The sequence below is a fragment of the Aotus nancymaae genome, unplaced genomic scaffold, assembly GCF_030222135.1.
Source record: "Aotus nancymaae isolate 86718 unplaced genomic scaffold, 86718_ANA_hifiasm-v0.15.2.pri h1tg000027l, whole genome shotgun sequence".
NCBI lineage: Eukaryota > Metazoa > Chordata > Mammalia > Primates > Aotidae > Aotus > Aotus nancymaae.
Window position 1 is genome coordinate 219,759 of NW_026988440.1, and position 15,330 is coordinate 235,088.

The 15,330-nt window shown below is 50.2% G+C and overlaps 1 protein-coding gene across 2 annotated transcripts; it reads right to left on the reverse strand.

The window, feature by feature from the left end:
* Positions 1-1,488: 1,488 nt before the first annotated feature.
* Positions 1,489-7,942, reverse strand: LOC105708305 (MHC class I polypeptide-related sequence B-like). 2 transcript variants are annotated; one of them, XM_064380576.1, is made up of 5 exons: positions 7,820-7,942; positions 7,266-7,541; positions 6,405-6,683; positions 6,181-6,333; positions 1,489-3,748 (listed from the first exon to the last, which is right to left on the reverse strand). In XM_064380576.1, the coding sequence occupies exons 1-5, from the start codon at positions 7,851-7,853 to the stop codon at positions 3,594-3,596; spliced, it is 897 nt and encodes a 298-aa protein (XP_064236646.1). In that variant the 5' UTR covers positions 7,854-7,942; the 3' UTR covers positions 1,489-3,593. The 2 variants fall into 2 exon arrangements, with proteins under 2 accessions (XP_064236646.1, XP_064236647.1); XM_064380577.1 differs by lacking the exon at positions 6,181-6,333.
* Between the last annotated feature and the right edge of the window lie 7,388 nt (positions 7,943-15,330).

The following is a 15,330-nucleotide window of genomic DNA, read 5'->3' on the forward strand; positions in this document are numbered from 1 at the left end:
GAGCACCTGAATACATTTTTTTTTCTCTTCCTGGAGAGAGGCAACATAATAGTAGATATGTTGAAACACACAAATGTACTTTCAGCATGTGCTTTCAGAAAAAGCTACTGAAAGATTAATTGCCCCAAAATGAGGAGGGATACAAAAGTAAAAAGAAAGATTGCATGTCCATGTTCATAGCGGCGTTATTCACAACAGGCAAGATATGGAAGCAACCTAAATGTCTATCAATAGATGACTAGATCAAGAAAATGTGACTATACACAGACAATGGCACATTATTCAACATTAAACACAAGAACATTTTGTTATATGCTGCAACATATGTTAACCTTGAGGTCATTGCTAAGTGGAATATGCCAATCAATAAAGCCTCCAAATACTGCATATTTCCATTTATGTGAGGTGTCTGAAACAGTCTGACTTGATGAACATGAAAGTAGAATGGTGGTTGCCAGGGAAAACTTCTATAGGCAATGAGGCGTTTTTGTGTCATGGGCACCGAGTTTCAGTTTTCAAGGTGAAATGTTCTAGAGATCTGTTGCACCACAATGTGCTTACAGTTAATACTGTTATATTACTGTATATTTTATTTATTTATTTTTTTGGTTTAGACGACGTCTCACTACTTCCCCCAGGCTGGTCTTGAACTCCAGGCCTCCAGTGATCCTCTTGCCTCAGTCTCCAAAATTGCTGAGATTACAGACATGAGCCACCACATCTGGCCTATGGTACTGTATGCTTAAAAAGGGTTATGATAGTAAATTTTATGTGATGTATTTTTTGCCACAATGAAAAAATGCTTAGCCCTGTTACTAATTTAGAAAAAAAGTGCATCAGTTAATTACAAATAAGTTAGGATGTGGCCCCAGGTCCTTGCTACCTAAGAGGATGCGGTGGGAGGGTCACTTGAACCTATGAGGTGGAGCCTGCAGTAAGCCATGATGGCATCACTGCACTCCAGCCTGGCTTAGAAAGCAAGATTCTCTCTCTTTCTCTCTCTCTCTAAACACATACACATGGCCGGGTGTGGTGGTTCACACCTGTAATCCCAGCACTTTGAGAGGCTGAGGCGGGTGGATCACCTGAGGTCTGGAGTTTGAGAACAACCTGGCTAACATGATGAAACCCTGTTTCTATATAAAAAACAACAGTAACAACAACAAACAAACAAACACACACACAAACACACACACACACACATCCATGAAGCAGCAAAATCAGCACCTCCTGAAACTGCACAAAAGACTCATACGCCCCAGCTTGACATCTTGAATTAGTCTGCATTTGGCAGGACCCCAGGTGGCTCCACTGCATGTAAAGCACCACCCCAGATGGTGGTGGAGGGAGATCCTAGGATGGTGACTATGTTCCATAGGTAGAAGCCTCCAGTCCAGATGGGAGCTGCCGGAAGGCCCAGGAGGGACATTTCCAAGAAGGTAAAGTGGAATATCCAAAGTCTGTAACTTCTTAAAAGAGTAATACGCATAGAAGAAATATCAGGTTTAATGAGTGCTGTCTATAAAATAAACAAAAACAAAGGCAAGTCTTAACTACAGGAAGAACAAATTGTTGTTCAGGAAGTGAAAAGTGGTGAAGCGGACATGAGAAAAGTAGTCGTGGAAAAAGAAACAAGGAATGGCTGAACTAAACATGATTCCTATAGAAATACATCGGGAAGATGAAAGCACGGGAAGAGTGCAAGGGAACAGGTGCGACGAACTACTGCATTCGCCACTGTGCTGTGCAACAGTCAATGGCTGCAACTGAAAACCAAGCAGTGTTAATGAAGGAGTTGTATTTAGACATATGGAAGTAAAAGTTGGAAGACTTAGCTAAAAAGGTGGAAAATGGTTGCCTCTAGGAAGGCAGAAATTGAGAAGATGCAGAGAAGAATCATTTCTCTAGAGAAATCCTTTGCAAATATTTGACGTTTTAAATTATGGGCAATTAAACTTTGATTAACAAAAACTGGAATGAATATGAAAATTTATACCCAGTGAGAACTGAATTCGACATGTGATGTGTAAGAGTTAATTAAAATATACGACTATTAATTATATGTCATAAATGCATAAATGTGTGAATGACATCAACCCTGAATAAAAACATAGAAGAAAATGTCAATAAACACATCTCTGGATAAATAGCACATGAATGAATTCCCTACCCCAGCTCCCTTACTGGTTACCTTGGGAACCCAGGCAGTGGGAGGAAACAGGACCAATTAGAGTCCCTCATCCTTCTCTTGCTTCCAGGCAGGTCTTGGATCCACTCCTGCTGCAAGGAGGACGCCCATCTCTACGTTGAGTCTGTTTCACAGGCGTCACCCTTACACTCTCTGCCAGGACGGCCTTACGTGGGTGGGTCTGAGGTTGCCTTGAGCAACAAGTGCAGCACTCATCTGTGAGCCCCAAGACCAGCAGTCAGGAGGCATCAAGAAACAGGGTGGGGAATACCCCACCTCTTACTCATCTACTTTCCTGGTTCATTTATTCTTCATTAATTCAGTCCACACCTCCCCAGCAGTCACTTTACACCAGAACCTGACTGACCCAAATTCTTCAAAGTCAGAAAACCTGGAAGCACTCTCTATCCCCTCCCTGATGTCACACTTCAGCTCTGTGTCATCACATGAAGGCTCCAGCTCTTCAGGGCAGATGTTCCTCCACAGGGTCTGCCCCTGAATGTTGGCGCCAGATGTCCCACCTCCATCATTTCACAGCCCTTTCTGTTCTGCTGTGAATCTGTGGGTCATTGGAAACTAGCAGGGACAGGGGATAAGGACGGGAGACTGTTTTCACGCTGTGTCAAGGCGTTGAGACAGACCTCTCCTTCTCCCCTGAACCTCATGCTTTATCCACTCCCAGACGCATGAAATAAAACACAGACCAGAAATGTCTATTTAAACATTAACGTGTATAGCATAAAATTTTGCACACATAGTAGACGTGGAATAATGCATAAGACTGTGATGGGGGGTGAGGGGACCTCAAGGTGACAAGAAAGCTGGTCCTAGGCTGGTCAGGAGGAGTCATCACCAAGACACTCATAAAGTTCACCTATGACATTCTAATTACTGTACATGTAATATATTAAAATATAATAAAATAGGCTGGGCCTGGTGGCTCCTGCTTGTAATCCCAGCACTTTGAGAGGCTGAGGTAGGCAGATCACCTGAGGTGGGGAGTTTGAGACCAGCCTGGCTAACATGGCGAAACCCGGTCTCTATGAAAAATACTATAATTAGTTGGATGTGGGGGTGTGCGTCTGTAATCCCAGCTACTTGGGAGGTTGAGGCACAAGAATTGCTTGAGCTGGGGAGGCAGAGGTTGCAGTGAGCCGAGATCACGCCACTGAACTCCAACCTGGGTGACAGAGTGAGACTTCCTCTCAAAAAAAAAAATTATAATAATAGAAAAACAACGGAAATGATGATACCAACTAATATGGCACAGCTGCAAGCACCTCATGCCTACTAACAGTTTGTGCCCTCCGACAACAAGAAATAAATGGTGTTATGTTCTCTGCTTCATAGGTCAGGAAACTGAGGCACCAAGAGGGAAAGTGCTGGTGAGATCCAGGCAGGGAGTTCAATCGCAGCCGCCTGGCTGCAGAGTCTCGGCGCCCTCAGTGCAGCCAGTGGGCCCAGGAGCTGACATCAGAGGCTGAAATCCCAGCTGTGCGGCATCCCTGTGGTCTCCTGTCCCAACCACGTGTTGATCCAGGACCTGCAGACTCACGAGCTCTGGAGAAAAGAGAGAAACCAGTGAATGCTCCATTGTGTTTCTTCCCTGACGACTTTTCTCTCTTCAGTTGCTCCAAAATCAGATTCTACCTTTCTCAGAGGGAAAATTAGGCCCTTACATATTTCTTCCTCCCAACTAGCTTTTCCCAGTCCCTGCAAATTCCCTCACGTAACTCCATCAACATCAGCACCCATCGGGCAGGGAGTGAAAGGGCCCCAAGACTAAAGGACAAGATGCAAGAGGGAACTCAGTGCCCTCCCCTCCTCTCAGGCCTGACCAGTCCTGTCAGAGTGAGAGGCCTCCCCAAAGAGAAGCCCTGACCCTTGCCGTCAGTCCCCAGGCCCTCTTTACCTGCAGAGGCACCTGCACACCAGCCTGCTCACCGTGGGCTCTGCCCTATACCTGCGGCTCGGCGTTCCTTCCCTCCCAGCCCAGAGCTGGCAGCTCTTAACTGGGGACCTCATCAAGAAGCCTGGGGGTGCCCAGCAGGCTCAGCATGGAAAGACATGGCTGCCACAGGATCTGCACCTGACCCTGGGACCCCCAACTTGCTTCAGGAGGCCCGGCCTCCCCTGACCCTCAGCACCACCCAGGCCTATGACCTACTCTTGAGTCACCACTGCTCCTGCCTGGTCCACTTACCCCTGGAAATGCAGCTCCACCCCATAGCTGCTGCTTGGTGAGGCTGTGAGGCCTTCCTGCTCTGTCTCTAGCAGGGATTCCACCCAGGACACTGCCCTTGCAACCCGCAAGGGATTTTCTCCATGTGGAGTAGGGGGGACCCCTTAGCCTGAGGTTGCCTCTGTCCACCCGCTGCACCTGGGAACTGCCACTGCCACAGCCACCATCTCCCACACAGACCCTCCTGGAGAGGGAGCTCCAAATTTGAGTTCCTGTTTCATTTAATATGCTTTACAACATCAATATTAGAGGAAATTCTATCACAATCATAGAGCTGAAATTATGAACATCTTTATGGGACATCAACATTGAAAGCAGGAATTTTGAGACATTAGCACATGACTTTCATACCCTTTTCCTGGCCAAACCCCCAATGACCTTTGAGGAAACCAATTAAGCTCACAGAAAACCAGAACTGACAATCCCTCTACAGGAGACAACACAGGTGAGAGCAGGAGCCACCACACACCTGCTCTGCCCCTGCTGCGGGTGCCTCCTGGACAGGGCCCTCTTGCAGGGCAGGGCATGAACCTTCCCATCTGCCCAGGGCTGAGGGGCAGACAGTGCAATTAGGTTGAACGATGAGAAACCACCACGCCTACCACAAGCTACACAGAAGTGGGGAAATGACAGAAAGACCCAGGTCTCCTGGACGCCCCAGCCCCTCACTGTCCCCTGCACTGCCTCAGTTTTTGCAAAAACACAAAACTTCCTGCTTTCTCTTTTCATCTCCTGTCAAACAACCTGACTGTGGGGGAAATGATTCTGACCGTCCCTTACTCCAAACTTACCAGGCAGTGACCACCTTGAGAAAGGGATATAGCCTCAGGGAGGGCAAGGTCAGGCCACAGAGCACAGACCAAAGCCCCAGAAACATGGTCCCCAGGAATGGAGAAGAAAACACTTGAGGTAGGATGAGAACAGGGACCGCAGCTGCCCTGATGAGGGGCTGGGCCCTGCTCCTCAAATCGCCCACAGACATCTGCTTATCTACTTGTCTATATCATCTGCATGGAAACTCAGGGAGTCCAGGTGGTGGGAACTTCGAAAGAGCATGGCCTCGAGTGACCCAGAGTACATGACAGCCCCGATGCAGCTCCTGGAGGCGGCGCACGGGGAGCTGCAAAGTGGACAGAGATGGCTGTGTGCGACCAGGACCCTCCATGTTACAAGAGGGCCTCCAAGGGCCTGCACAGGCAGGGCCCCCAGTCTGGGCCTCATGTATCTTTTCCTTGGTGTCTCCCCACACAAATAGCTGGAGAAACTGGGGAGAGGGATGCAGAGAGGAAGGGACTAGGGGCACCGCCTCCCCTCAGATTCCTCTCCAGTTTCTAGCCCTCCCCAGATCACAGCTGTCTTTACTATTTGCTCCCTCTGAGGCTGTGATCATCCAGGCCCTCAGCACTCCGCATGTGATTCCCAACTCACCCCTCCTGGATGTGCCCTAGTGAGCCCTAGAGACAGAGAGACTGGGATGAGGACAGAGCAGGCACCATCCTGCTGCCCACTGCTCACCTGCAGCAGGAAGAGGCCACAGCTAGACATTCGAGGGCATTCCCTGGCCCAAACTTGGGAAGGATTTAGGGGTGTAGATGGAGATGTGGCTCCTGTTCCCCTCCCAAATACCTCAACTTCCAACGCCTGTTCCAGAAGCCTGGTAACCTAAATGCCTATCTGTGCAGGAGCAATGAGGGGACCATAGTGCCCACACAGGAGCCCTCCTATCTCCAGCCACTGCCCCTTTTCTCACCTGGACCCTCTGCAGGTGATGTTCTCTTCTTGCAATGACGGACACAGAGATGAATAATAGCAGCAACAATAACAACAGCAATAATAGCAGAAACAGCAGCAGCAGGAACATATGGATTGGTTGTCCACTGACTATCGAGCACAAGCCCCTTCCCTGAAAAAAGGCACTTGTTATACACTGGGCAGAGCCACAGTTGACCCTCTCCATGGTCACCCAAGGCTCACCAGGTGGCACAGGGTGTGTGCTGTGATTCCCACTGTGTTCCATGTAGCAGGTGAGCCTCTGCTCCTCTTCTTGGCGAATCCTGATGGTCACCCAGGTCTGGTAGGTTCCATTCCCATCAGGCAGGACGCCCTCCGAATGCTGGGCGTCATGGCTCAAAGATTCCCCATCCTGACGCCAGGTCAGTGTGATATTCTGGGGATAGAAGCCGGAAGCCCAGCATGTCATGTTGATGCTGCCCTCTGAATCCTCACTGCAGGGGACATTCACCATGGGGGGCACTGGAGAAGAAAGCGCAGAGTCGGTGAAGCCCTGCTCCCCTCTAAGGGAGATGCAGGGAACAGGGCTGGTCCTCTCCATTGTTTCTGCTCTGGCTGAAGCACTCACAGACCCTGGACCTTCTGTACGCCTGTCCGCACACTGGGGCCCAATTCCTCTAGGGCTGGCAGGAGGATGGGCCTTGGGACTGCAGACTTAAGTTCTGGGATCCCCACAATGATGCTGAGGAGGGGGATGTTAGGGGTGGACTCCTGGGTCTGGGGCCAGGAGGGAGGGAACTCTTCGGGATGGGCAGGGTGGGAGGCAGATGGGGCAGCCCTGTCCCTGAAGGCTTCCTCTCCTGCCTGCCACCCATCCCAGGCTCAGGATTCTGTCGGAGGACCTCCTGCTTTCCCAGATTCCAACACTGGATGGTTCAGTCCCAGACCCACTGGCTCTGACAGGAGAGGAAAATCAGGACACAATATGCCAACAGGAAACGCCTGCATCCATAGCACTGGGCAGGTTTTCCTGTTCAGAGCTGGGGAGTGAGGCAACTCTAGCAGAACTGTAGGGAGAGGAGAGCCCCTGCCCAGGGTCGGTACCTGTTCTCCCGACGCACACCCGGGATTCCAGATATCCCTGTAGTTTCTGCCGGCAGTCTGCCAGCACAGTGTCAGCTTTCTTTGCATTTTCCTTCAAGACATTTGTGATGTTTATAGGGAAGATCTGAGCTCCAGAGGACTGGGGCACTTTCCATTTCTGAGTGTTCAGGTTTTGGGAGAGGAAGAGCTCCCCATCATAGTAAAAATGCCGGAAGTCCCTGGTTCTGCCGTCTTCATGTATCTCACAGCGTCTAATCTCCTGGAGGGAATGCAAGACTGCCCCCACCCAGCAGTGACTTCTCCATTCCTGAACCCCTCACCTTCGCGCCCAAGTGAGGAACTCAGTCTAGCGGGGACCCCTCCCTGGCTCTCCTCTGTGCCTCCCTGTGCTGGCTGAGTGCTGGCTCACCTTCCTGCTTAGCTCCACTGATCCCCCTTTCCCACCTCCAGCCCCAGCCAGATCCAGTGGCAAGAGACAGGTCCCTGCTCTCTGCCCCTAAATTTTCTGGAAAAGGCCTCTCCCGTCACTCTTGCCCCTCCCTGCCCATTCTCACCTCCTTTCTGCCCCTTTTTATAAGACAGGATCATCTTGAGGTCCTTCTCATTCTCTCTCAAGTCCTCGATCTCTGTGTTTGAGGTCTCAGCTCTCAGGACTGCTTCTGCCCAGTGTCCCTGGGGCCCTGCAGGGCATTTCTGCCTGTCACAGTGCAGGAAGAGCTGACCATCCAGATGTATCTCAGCGAGAAATTCTGACTGCACAGATCCATCCCGGGACAGCACTGTGAGATTATAATGAAGTCTGTGGGGCTCTGGGGAAGAGAAAATCATAGATGAAACTTCTACCTGGAAGTAACTTCACATCGATGCGTAACACACAGGTCTGCTGTCCCGACCTTCCTGAGGAGGCAGGAAATGCACACGGGCAAAGGGACAAGAATGAGAGTTTCATATACAAGGAAAACTGGGAAGCTGGGAGGATAGAGGAGGGGACTGAGGATTGGAAGAAGGGGGAATGGAGATAGCAAACTCGTAGGCCAGGTTCCAGGGCTGGGTGGCCACAGGCCCCCTAAGGGTATAAGGGGCCACAGGGAGAGGTTCTTCTGCAGGGGTAATGAAGGAACATAAAGGCAGTGGTGGAAGGAAGGTCTTGCCAGAGGGGAGGCGTGGAATGGGAAGGGACTCAGGCTCAGAGCAATCCATGTCCAGTGTGGCTGTGGTGCACAGGTGACAGTGAGATGGAGACAAGGGGAGCTGCCTCGAGAAAAGACTCATCATGGGCATGGTGGGGCAAGGGAGGGGGTGGTCATGAGGCACAAGGGGCAAGAAGGTTGTAGCCCCAGGGAAGTTTATAGTGGGGTCAGTATCCCAGAGGGAAGCAATGGTGTGGGCTTGGGTCCAAGTGGAAGAGTGGCATGACAGCATGACAAGGCCCCAGGACAGCAAGTGCATGGACCAGCTAGTGTCCACTGGGGCGGGCAGGTGGCAGGGTCTCAAACAGTCCATCTTTTCAGCAAATAGTGCTGGGGGTCTGGATGTTCAAATAAAATAAAATGGCATCTTTAATTTGCACTCTATACAAAAATTAACTCAAAAATGAATGAAACACCTAAACTCTAAACTTGAGAACTAAAATTTAAAAATTTCTTAGAAGAAAACATTGGGGATAATCTTCATGACACAGGATTTGACAGAGCTTTCGTGGATATGACACCAAAGCACAGGCAGAATAGAAAGAACTGACAAACTGGACTCACGAAAATTAAAACATCTATGCATTAAAGGGCACGAGTAGAGCGAAAAAGCAATCAACCCCTGAAATGAAAGAAATACTGCAAATCATACATCTGATAAGAGATTAGTTTCCAGAATACATAAAGTAGTCTGACAAAAACAACAAAACAGTCAACCCACTCAAAAATGGGCAAAGTAGCCAAGAGAGGCTTTGTGGGGGAAAAATGGGCAAAACGCTTGAATGGCCAATTCTTCAAAGAAAATATACAAAGGATCAATAAACACATGAAAAGATGCTCAATATCAGTAGTCATTAGGAAAATGCAAATCAAAACCACAATCAGATACTGCTTCTGCACAGCAAAGGAAATAGGCTGGGCATGGTGGCTCACGCCTGTAATCCTAGCGCTTTGGGAGGCTGAGGCAGGTGGATTGCCCGAGTTCAGGAGTTCGAGACCAGGTGGGCAACACGGTTTCATATTTACTAAAAATACAAAAATTAGCCAGGCATGGCTATGTGCAGCTGTAGTCTCAGCTACTCAGGAGCCTGAGGCAGGAGAACTGCTTGAACTCGGGAGGTGGAGGTTGCAAGTGAGCCAAGACTGCACCACTGCACTCCAGCCTGGGCCACAGAGGAAGACTCTGTCTCCCAAAAGAAGAAAAAAGAAAAAAAGAAAGGAAAAAAACCCTCCTGCACAGCAAAGAAAACAATAAACAAAGTGAAGAGACCATCCAAGAATGGGAGAAAATATTTTCAAACTATTCATCTTACAAAGGATTAGTAACAGAAACATATAAGGAGCTCAAACAACTCTATAGGAAAAAAAAAAATCTAAGAATCCAATTTAAAAATGAGTCAAAGATCGGAATAGTAATTTCTCAAAAGGAAAACTTCCAAATGGCAAACAGGTATATGGACAGGTGCTCAGCATTACTGGTCATCAGATAAATGCAGCAAAACTACCATGAGATGTCATCCCACCCCAGATAAAATGGCTGTTATCCAGAAGACAGGCAATAAGGAATGCGGCGAGGATGTAGAGAACCCCTGAACACTGTTGGTGGGAGTGTAAACTAGTACACCACTATGGGAAACAATGTGGAGGTTCCCAAAAACTGAAAACATAATAGAACTGCCATATGCTGCAGCACTCCCACTGTTAGGCATATACCTCAAAGAAAGGAAACTGGGATATTAAAGAGCTATTTACTTTTCCATGTTTATTGAGGCACTATTCAAAATAGCCAAGACCTGCAAGCAACCTAAGTGTCCAACAACAGGCGAATGGATAAAGAAAATGTGGCGCACATGTGTATGTGGAGTACTATTCAGCCGTCCTGTCATTCGCAAAGACCCAGAGATCATTATGTTACGAGAAATAAGCCAGGAACAGACAGACAAACTTTGCGCGTTCTTTCTTATTTGCAGCAGCCAAAAGTGAAAACAATTGAACTCACGGGGAGAGAGAATGGAATGATGACTACCAGATGCTGAGAAGGGTAGTGGGGAGTGGGGGAGTGGGGGAGTGGGATGGTTAATGGGTACAAAAATATAGTTAGAATGAATAAGATCTCGTTGATAGCACAGCAGGATAAGTCAACAATAATTTACTGTACATGTAAAAATAACTGAAAGAGCATAATGGGATTGGGATTGTTTGTAGCACAAAGAAAAGATAAATGCTTGTTGTGATAGATACCCCATTTACCCTAATGTGATGATTACATATTGTATGCCTGTGTTAAACTATTTCACGTACTCCATAAATATATACATATATATGTACTACATACCCAAACAAAAGTTAAAAATTAAAAAAAAAGGAAGGGGTAGGGGTGCTGGCCAGAGAGTGAAATCCAAGGTAGATGGGGAGTCTCCCAGCCTGAGGAAGGGCCTGCCAAAAGTAGTGCTGGAGGGGAAACAGTCACCCCAGAGAAGGTAAAACAAAGATTTTAGGTATGTGATTTTAGGTAGGGAGTGAGAGTCCACTGGGGTCAAGGAACCAAAAGAAAAGAATGAAGGTCAAGGAACAGTTGGACCAAAAGCCTGTTTTAGATCTGGGTTGGGAGGGGAGATGGGCAGAGCAAGAACTGGAGGGCAGCGTGAGCGTGGGGCAGGAGTGACTGTGGAGGAACTTGGGTTGGGGTGAGGACAGGAGGGGAGGGTGCTCTGTCGGGGGTGGGGTTTGGGAAAGATGAGAACTTGCTGAGGGCCCAAGGCAGGTGAGCAAGAGGTAGGAGCAACACAAGATCCCCAGGTGGAGAGGGGCGGAGGGACCAGGGAGGTATGGTCCAGCACCTGTGGGCTGGAGGGTGGGGTTCTCAAGAGGGTGAGGCTGAGGATAAAGGAGAGGGGAAGGGGCCACCGTGAGGCAGGGCCCAGAGCAGGCACCTGCACTGGAGGGGAGGGGGCATCTGCGCTGCTCTGCGTCCTGCCTAAGACTCAACTGTCATTGGCACCAGGGCTCCCCTTGGGTGGTCTGGAGGGGAGTGGGATGGAGGGAAGACTCCCGGACAAAAGGCAGCACCAGAAACTTAGGGTCAGGGACAGCTGGGAGTGGGAGGCATAGGAACAGCAATGGGTGAAGGGTGCTTGTAGGAAAAACCAGTAAGGGAGGCAGGAGGGACCTGCTGTGGCGGGGGTAGGGGATGAGGGCAGAAGACACCCTAGAAATGGATCAGAGAACTGCAGACAGGAAGGGGTAGCAGGAAGCTGGGAGGGCAACAGGACCCAGGGGGCCCTGAGATGAACAGGGAGGAGGGGCAGGGAATCTGTGGTCCTTAGATCATTGGTCATTAGTAGGGATGGGCTGTGAGAGAGGAGAGGACCCTCCCCCTCCACCGGCTGAGAACCCACCGGCTCCGGGGAGAGGACGGGCCTTCAGGGACCTGAGAGCCACCCCCAGCACCGGGAGATGTGGCTGCCCTAGGGGCTGAGCTGGGAGGGCTCTCAAATGCCATTCGCAGGAGCAGCCCGGGGTGGGGGTATAGCCTGGGACCCCAGGGGTCTCAGAAGGGCTGGTTTGTCCAAAAAGTGAGAGGAGGCCGAGACGAGGCGAGGAGAGCAAGTGCAGGACAGGAAAAGGCAGGCGCGGGTGATGCGCGGTCCGGAGGAAGAAAGAAAAGAGACGGGAAAGCAGGGCCGAGGTGTGGCCGCCACGGGCCGAGTCCAGCTCCCCGCACCCCCGACCCCGCACCTGAGTCCCGCCCGGACCGCACCGCGCTCGCTGCGACCCACTGGGACCTCCGGAAACGCCCCGCCGCTCCCGCACCGCCGAGGACCGCCAGGAACCCCACTCACCAGCGGCAGCTCTCAGGGGTGCAAAAGGGAAGGCGCCGGCCAGAAACAGCAGGACCGGACCCAGCCTCATAGCCCCGACGTCGCCACCCTCTCAGCAGTTTAAACAGCGGCCGGCAAAATCGAGGGCGGGAGAGGGCCGCGCGGAAATTTAGCCACCTGCCCCGCCCCCTAGCGACCGCTTATCCAATGAAACTGAGGCCCGGAACTTAGGGCCAATCACGAGAGGGGCGGGCGGGGCCGCGCTCAGCGGGCGGCGTGAGACGTGCGGAAGTGTAGCCAGGGAGAACTGGGGTCCTGAAAAGTGGGAGCGCGCGCGGAAGCGCAGCTAAAAGCGGGGACCAGCTGCGAGTAGCTGAGAGTACAGCTCCAACCTGATGAGCACGGCCAGGGCCCTGCCGCCCTCCCTGCATCGCCACCACCCATCCCCGCACCCCCACCCCAAGGAGCGCGCGCCTCACCAAACCCCTTTCGCCGGTCGCCCCATCAGGCCGGCTCTCACTGGCTTGTTCCTTCCAGGACAGACAACGCCTAGTTATTCTCCCAACACACTCCCTCAGCCGCGCACAGCGTTACTGGTCATGAGACCAGTGACCAGATTTGCAGACTTGTTTCCAGATCTCAGCCACCTCTGCCTCTCAGAAGCACCTGCCCCAGGAGAACCGCTCAGACGACAAACTCTCTTAGACGTTTCAGCTTTAGAATCTCCTTCTCCTCCCTTAGACTCGAAGCCAGGTCCCCTTTCACCTCCTAATATCCTCTGTCTGAGGTCTCGCAGGGCCGCCTCTCTATTCAGTCCCTGGGTGATTACAGGGCCAAGAACGCAGCTCCCCATGGTTCACTATAGCACCAAGCTCTCTCCAGACTCCCTTTTCTAGCCTGCCTTAGGAGATCTGTACTTCCGGGACCATAGTCCCCTCCAATGTGACAGATCCACAAGGACTCTCTACATGTCTCCCACCACATCACTCCGTTTCTCTTAAGAGCATCACCATCCTTGGTCCTTTCTGATCTCCTCTTTCCCCTTCATCTCCAGGAGTCAAAGGCAGCTCCTCCAACCCTGTTTCAATCCCACAGCGACTGCCTTAGTCTAGGCTTTTCCCTCCCTTCAGCCTAGATTACTGCACCGGCTTCCTAAACACTGTGCCTGCCCCAGTTGTAACCAGAGTGCCCCAAGCCACCCACAGCGCCCCATCTGCTGAATGTCACACATGATGCTTCCACTCTACCATGGAAACCACAGCTGCCAAAACCTGCTGTCTGGCACCACCCCCATTTGTCTGGTGACATCTCCCCAGGGTTGCAGTAAAAGTGGGCTCTGGGATCTCCTCACCCTATCCCACCAGGATGCCACTGCCTAAGCCGCGTCCCTCTTCCAGGTCATTGTCACCTCTGCCTTAAAACCCATCAGAGCACACCATATCCTCAAAATCTTCCCAGTTAGGCTGGTCTGAGTGTAGTGGTGTTTACAACTAATTCATCACAACCAGTTATGGATGTCTTTGTTTCTTACTCACTCCCACTATTTCACTTGACTAGCCTTAAAAAAAAAAAAAAAAAAAGGAAGAAAAGTTTTTCAAGTAGTTAGTGGTGATGGTGGCACAACCTTGGGATTATGCTAAAAGCCACTGAGCTGTACACTGTAAAAGGATAAATTATGTGGCATATGAATTCTCAATTCTCAATAATAATAATGCTGTCCGGAAAGCCTCTTTCTACTAAGAGAATTGCCTTGTCTCCAGCTCGTATCTCTTAGTCTTTGGGGCGTCTAGCCAGTGGTCTTCAAACCTAGCTACTGCAGAGAACCACATGGAGAGTTTTAATATCCATGTTCCCAGGCCACAGCCCAAACCAGTGAAATCAGTAAACCTAGGTTGGACCTAAACCTTAGTATCTTTTAAAGTTCCCTAGGTGATTCCAGTGTGTAGTCAAGCTTTGGAACTCCTGATCTAGGCCCTGGTTTCAACTTTCTCATGGTACAGATAGTGCCCTGTGTTGAATCTTTTTTTCTTTTCTTTTTTCTTTTTAAGAGAAGAGTCTTGCTCTGTCACCCAGGTGGATTGCAGTGACATGATTCTAGCTCACTGCAGCCTCCAATGCCTGGGCTCAAGCAATCCTCCCACCACAGCCTTCTGAGTAGCTAGGACTACAGACAAGCGCCAGCACACCCAGCTGTCATCTGCCATCTTCTACCCTCCCCCATTAGACTATGAATCCTCCAGGATCAGGAACTGTGTCCATTTCCTCTTTGTCAGCCTCCCAAACATCTTTTTAAGTTGAACTATACCTGTCATTACTATTATCCTATGATCCCTAGCCTACACTTTTCTGTGGATGAAAATGTAATGTATTTAAGAATTTTAACAATTTCTTAGTTTTCCCATCCACATTCCCCGATAATTTATTTTGATCCTTATAATTTATTGAGCACAGTGGGGACTGGAGTCCTGTCTCCACCTTAGGGAGACTATTTTCACTGCTAAAGATCATAAGCCTAGTGAAAGGTAGGGAGGGAGATGGAACCAGTTCTGCTGACGCAGGTCCTAAGTCCTTCCCTCCTCGGTGTCTACCCTCCCTCCAGGACTTCCTCTGTGTGCCATCTCCAGCAAAGCGTCTCATTCAGCTCACCCACCAAAAGACTTTTCGCAGTTCAATAATAATAATAAATATGCAAAGTTTGTTCCAAGGCATTTAGAAGTGGTTGCGGGGAAACATAAATCCAGTCCTCTCCAGGGTCAGGGGAGGCCAAGATGGTCTTGAGTTCCAGGTAAGTTTCTCAGCGGTCAGGCCTGGCATCTCCTCCCCCACCAAGCCTCCCAGGTCTTCTGTCCACCTCTAGTCTCCTCCACCCCACTTCCAGCCCCTTCTGCTCTGCCCCATCAACCAAGTTTTCTCCCTTAGCACCCGGCTTAGATCCCTGGACTCACGAGCACAGAGGCGACTTCCTCCTCGCCGACTTTAGGCGCCACAGCAGCTAGAGAAAGAGAAACCGCTAAAGAGACAGGTCGGGAAAAGAAAGAGAAACGGCCCAGGGTG

Coding starts and splice junctions, on each gene's coding strand:
- LOC105708305 (XM_064380576.1), bottom strand. CDS start 7,853: ATGATCCTGTCTTATAAAAAGGGGCAGAAAGGAG. Junction 6,684..7,265: donor GGTGTGCGTCGGGAGAACAG/GTACCGACCCTG, acceptor TTTCTTCTCCAG/TGCCCCCCATGGTGAATGTC. Junction 6,334..6,404: donor CACACACCCTGTGCCACCTG/GTGAGCCTTGGG, acceptor GCCTTTTTTCAG/GGAAGGGGCTTGTGCTCGAT.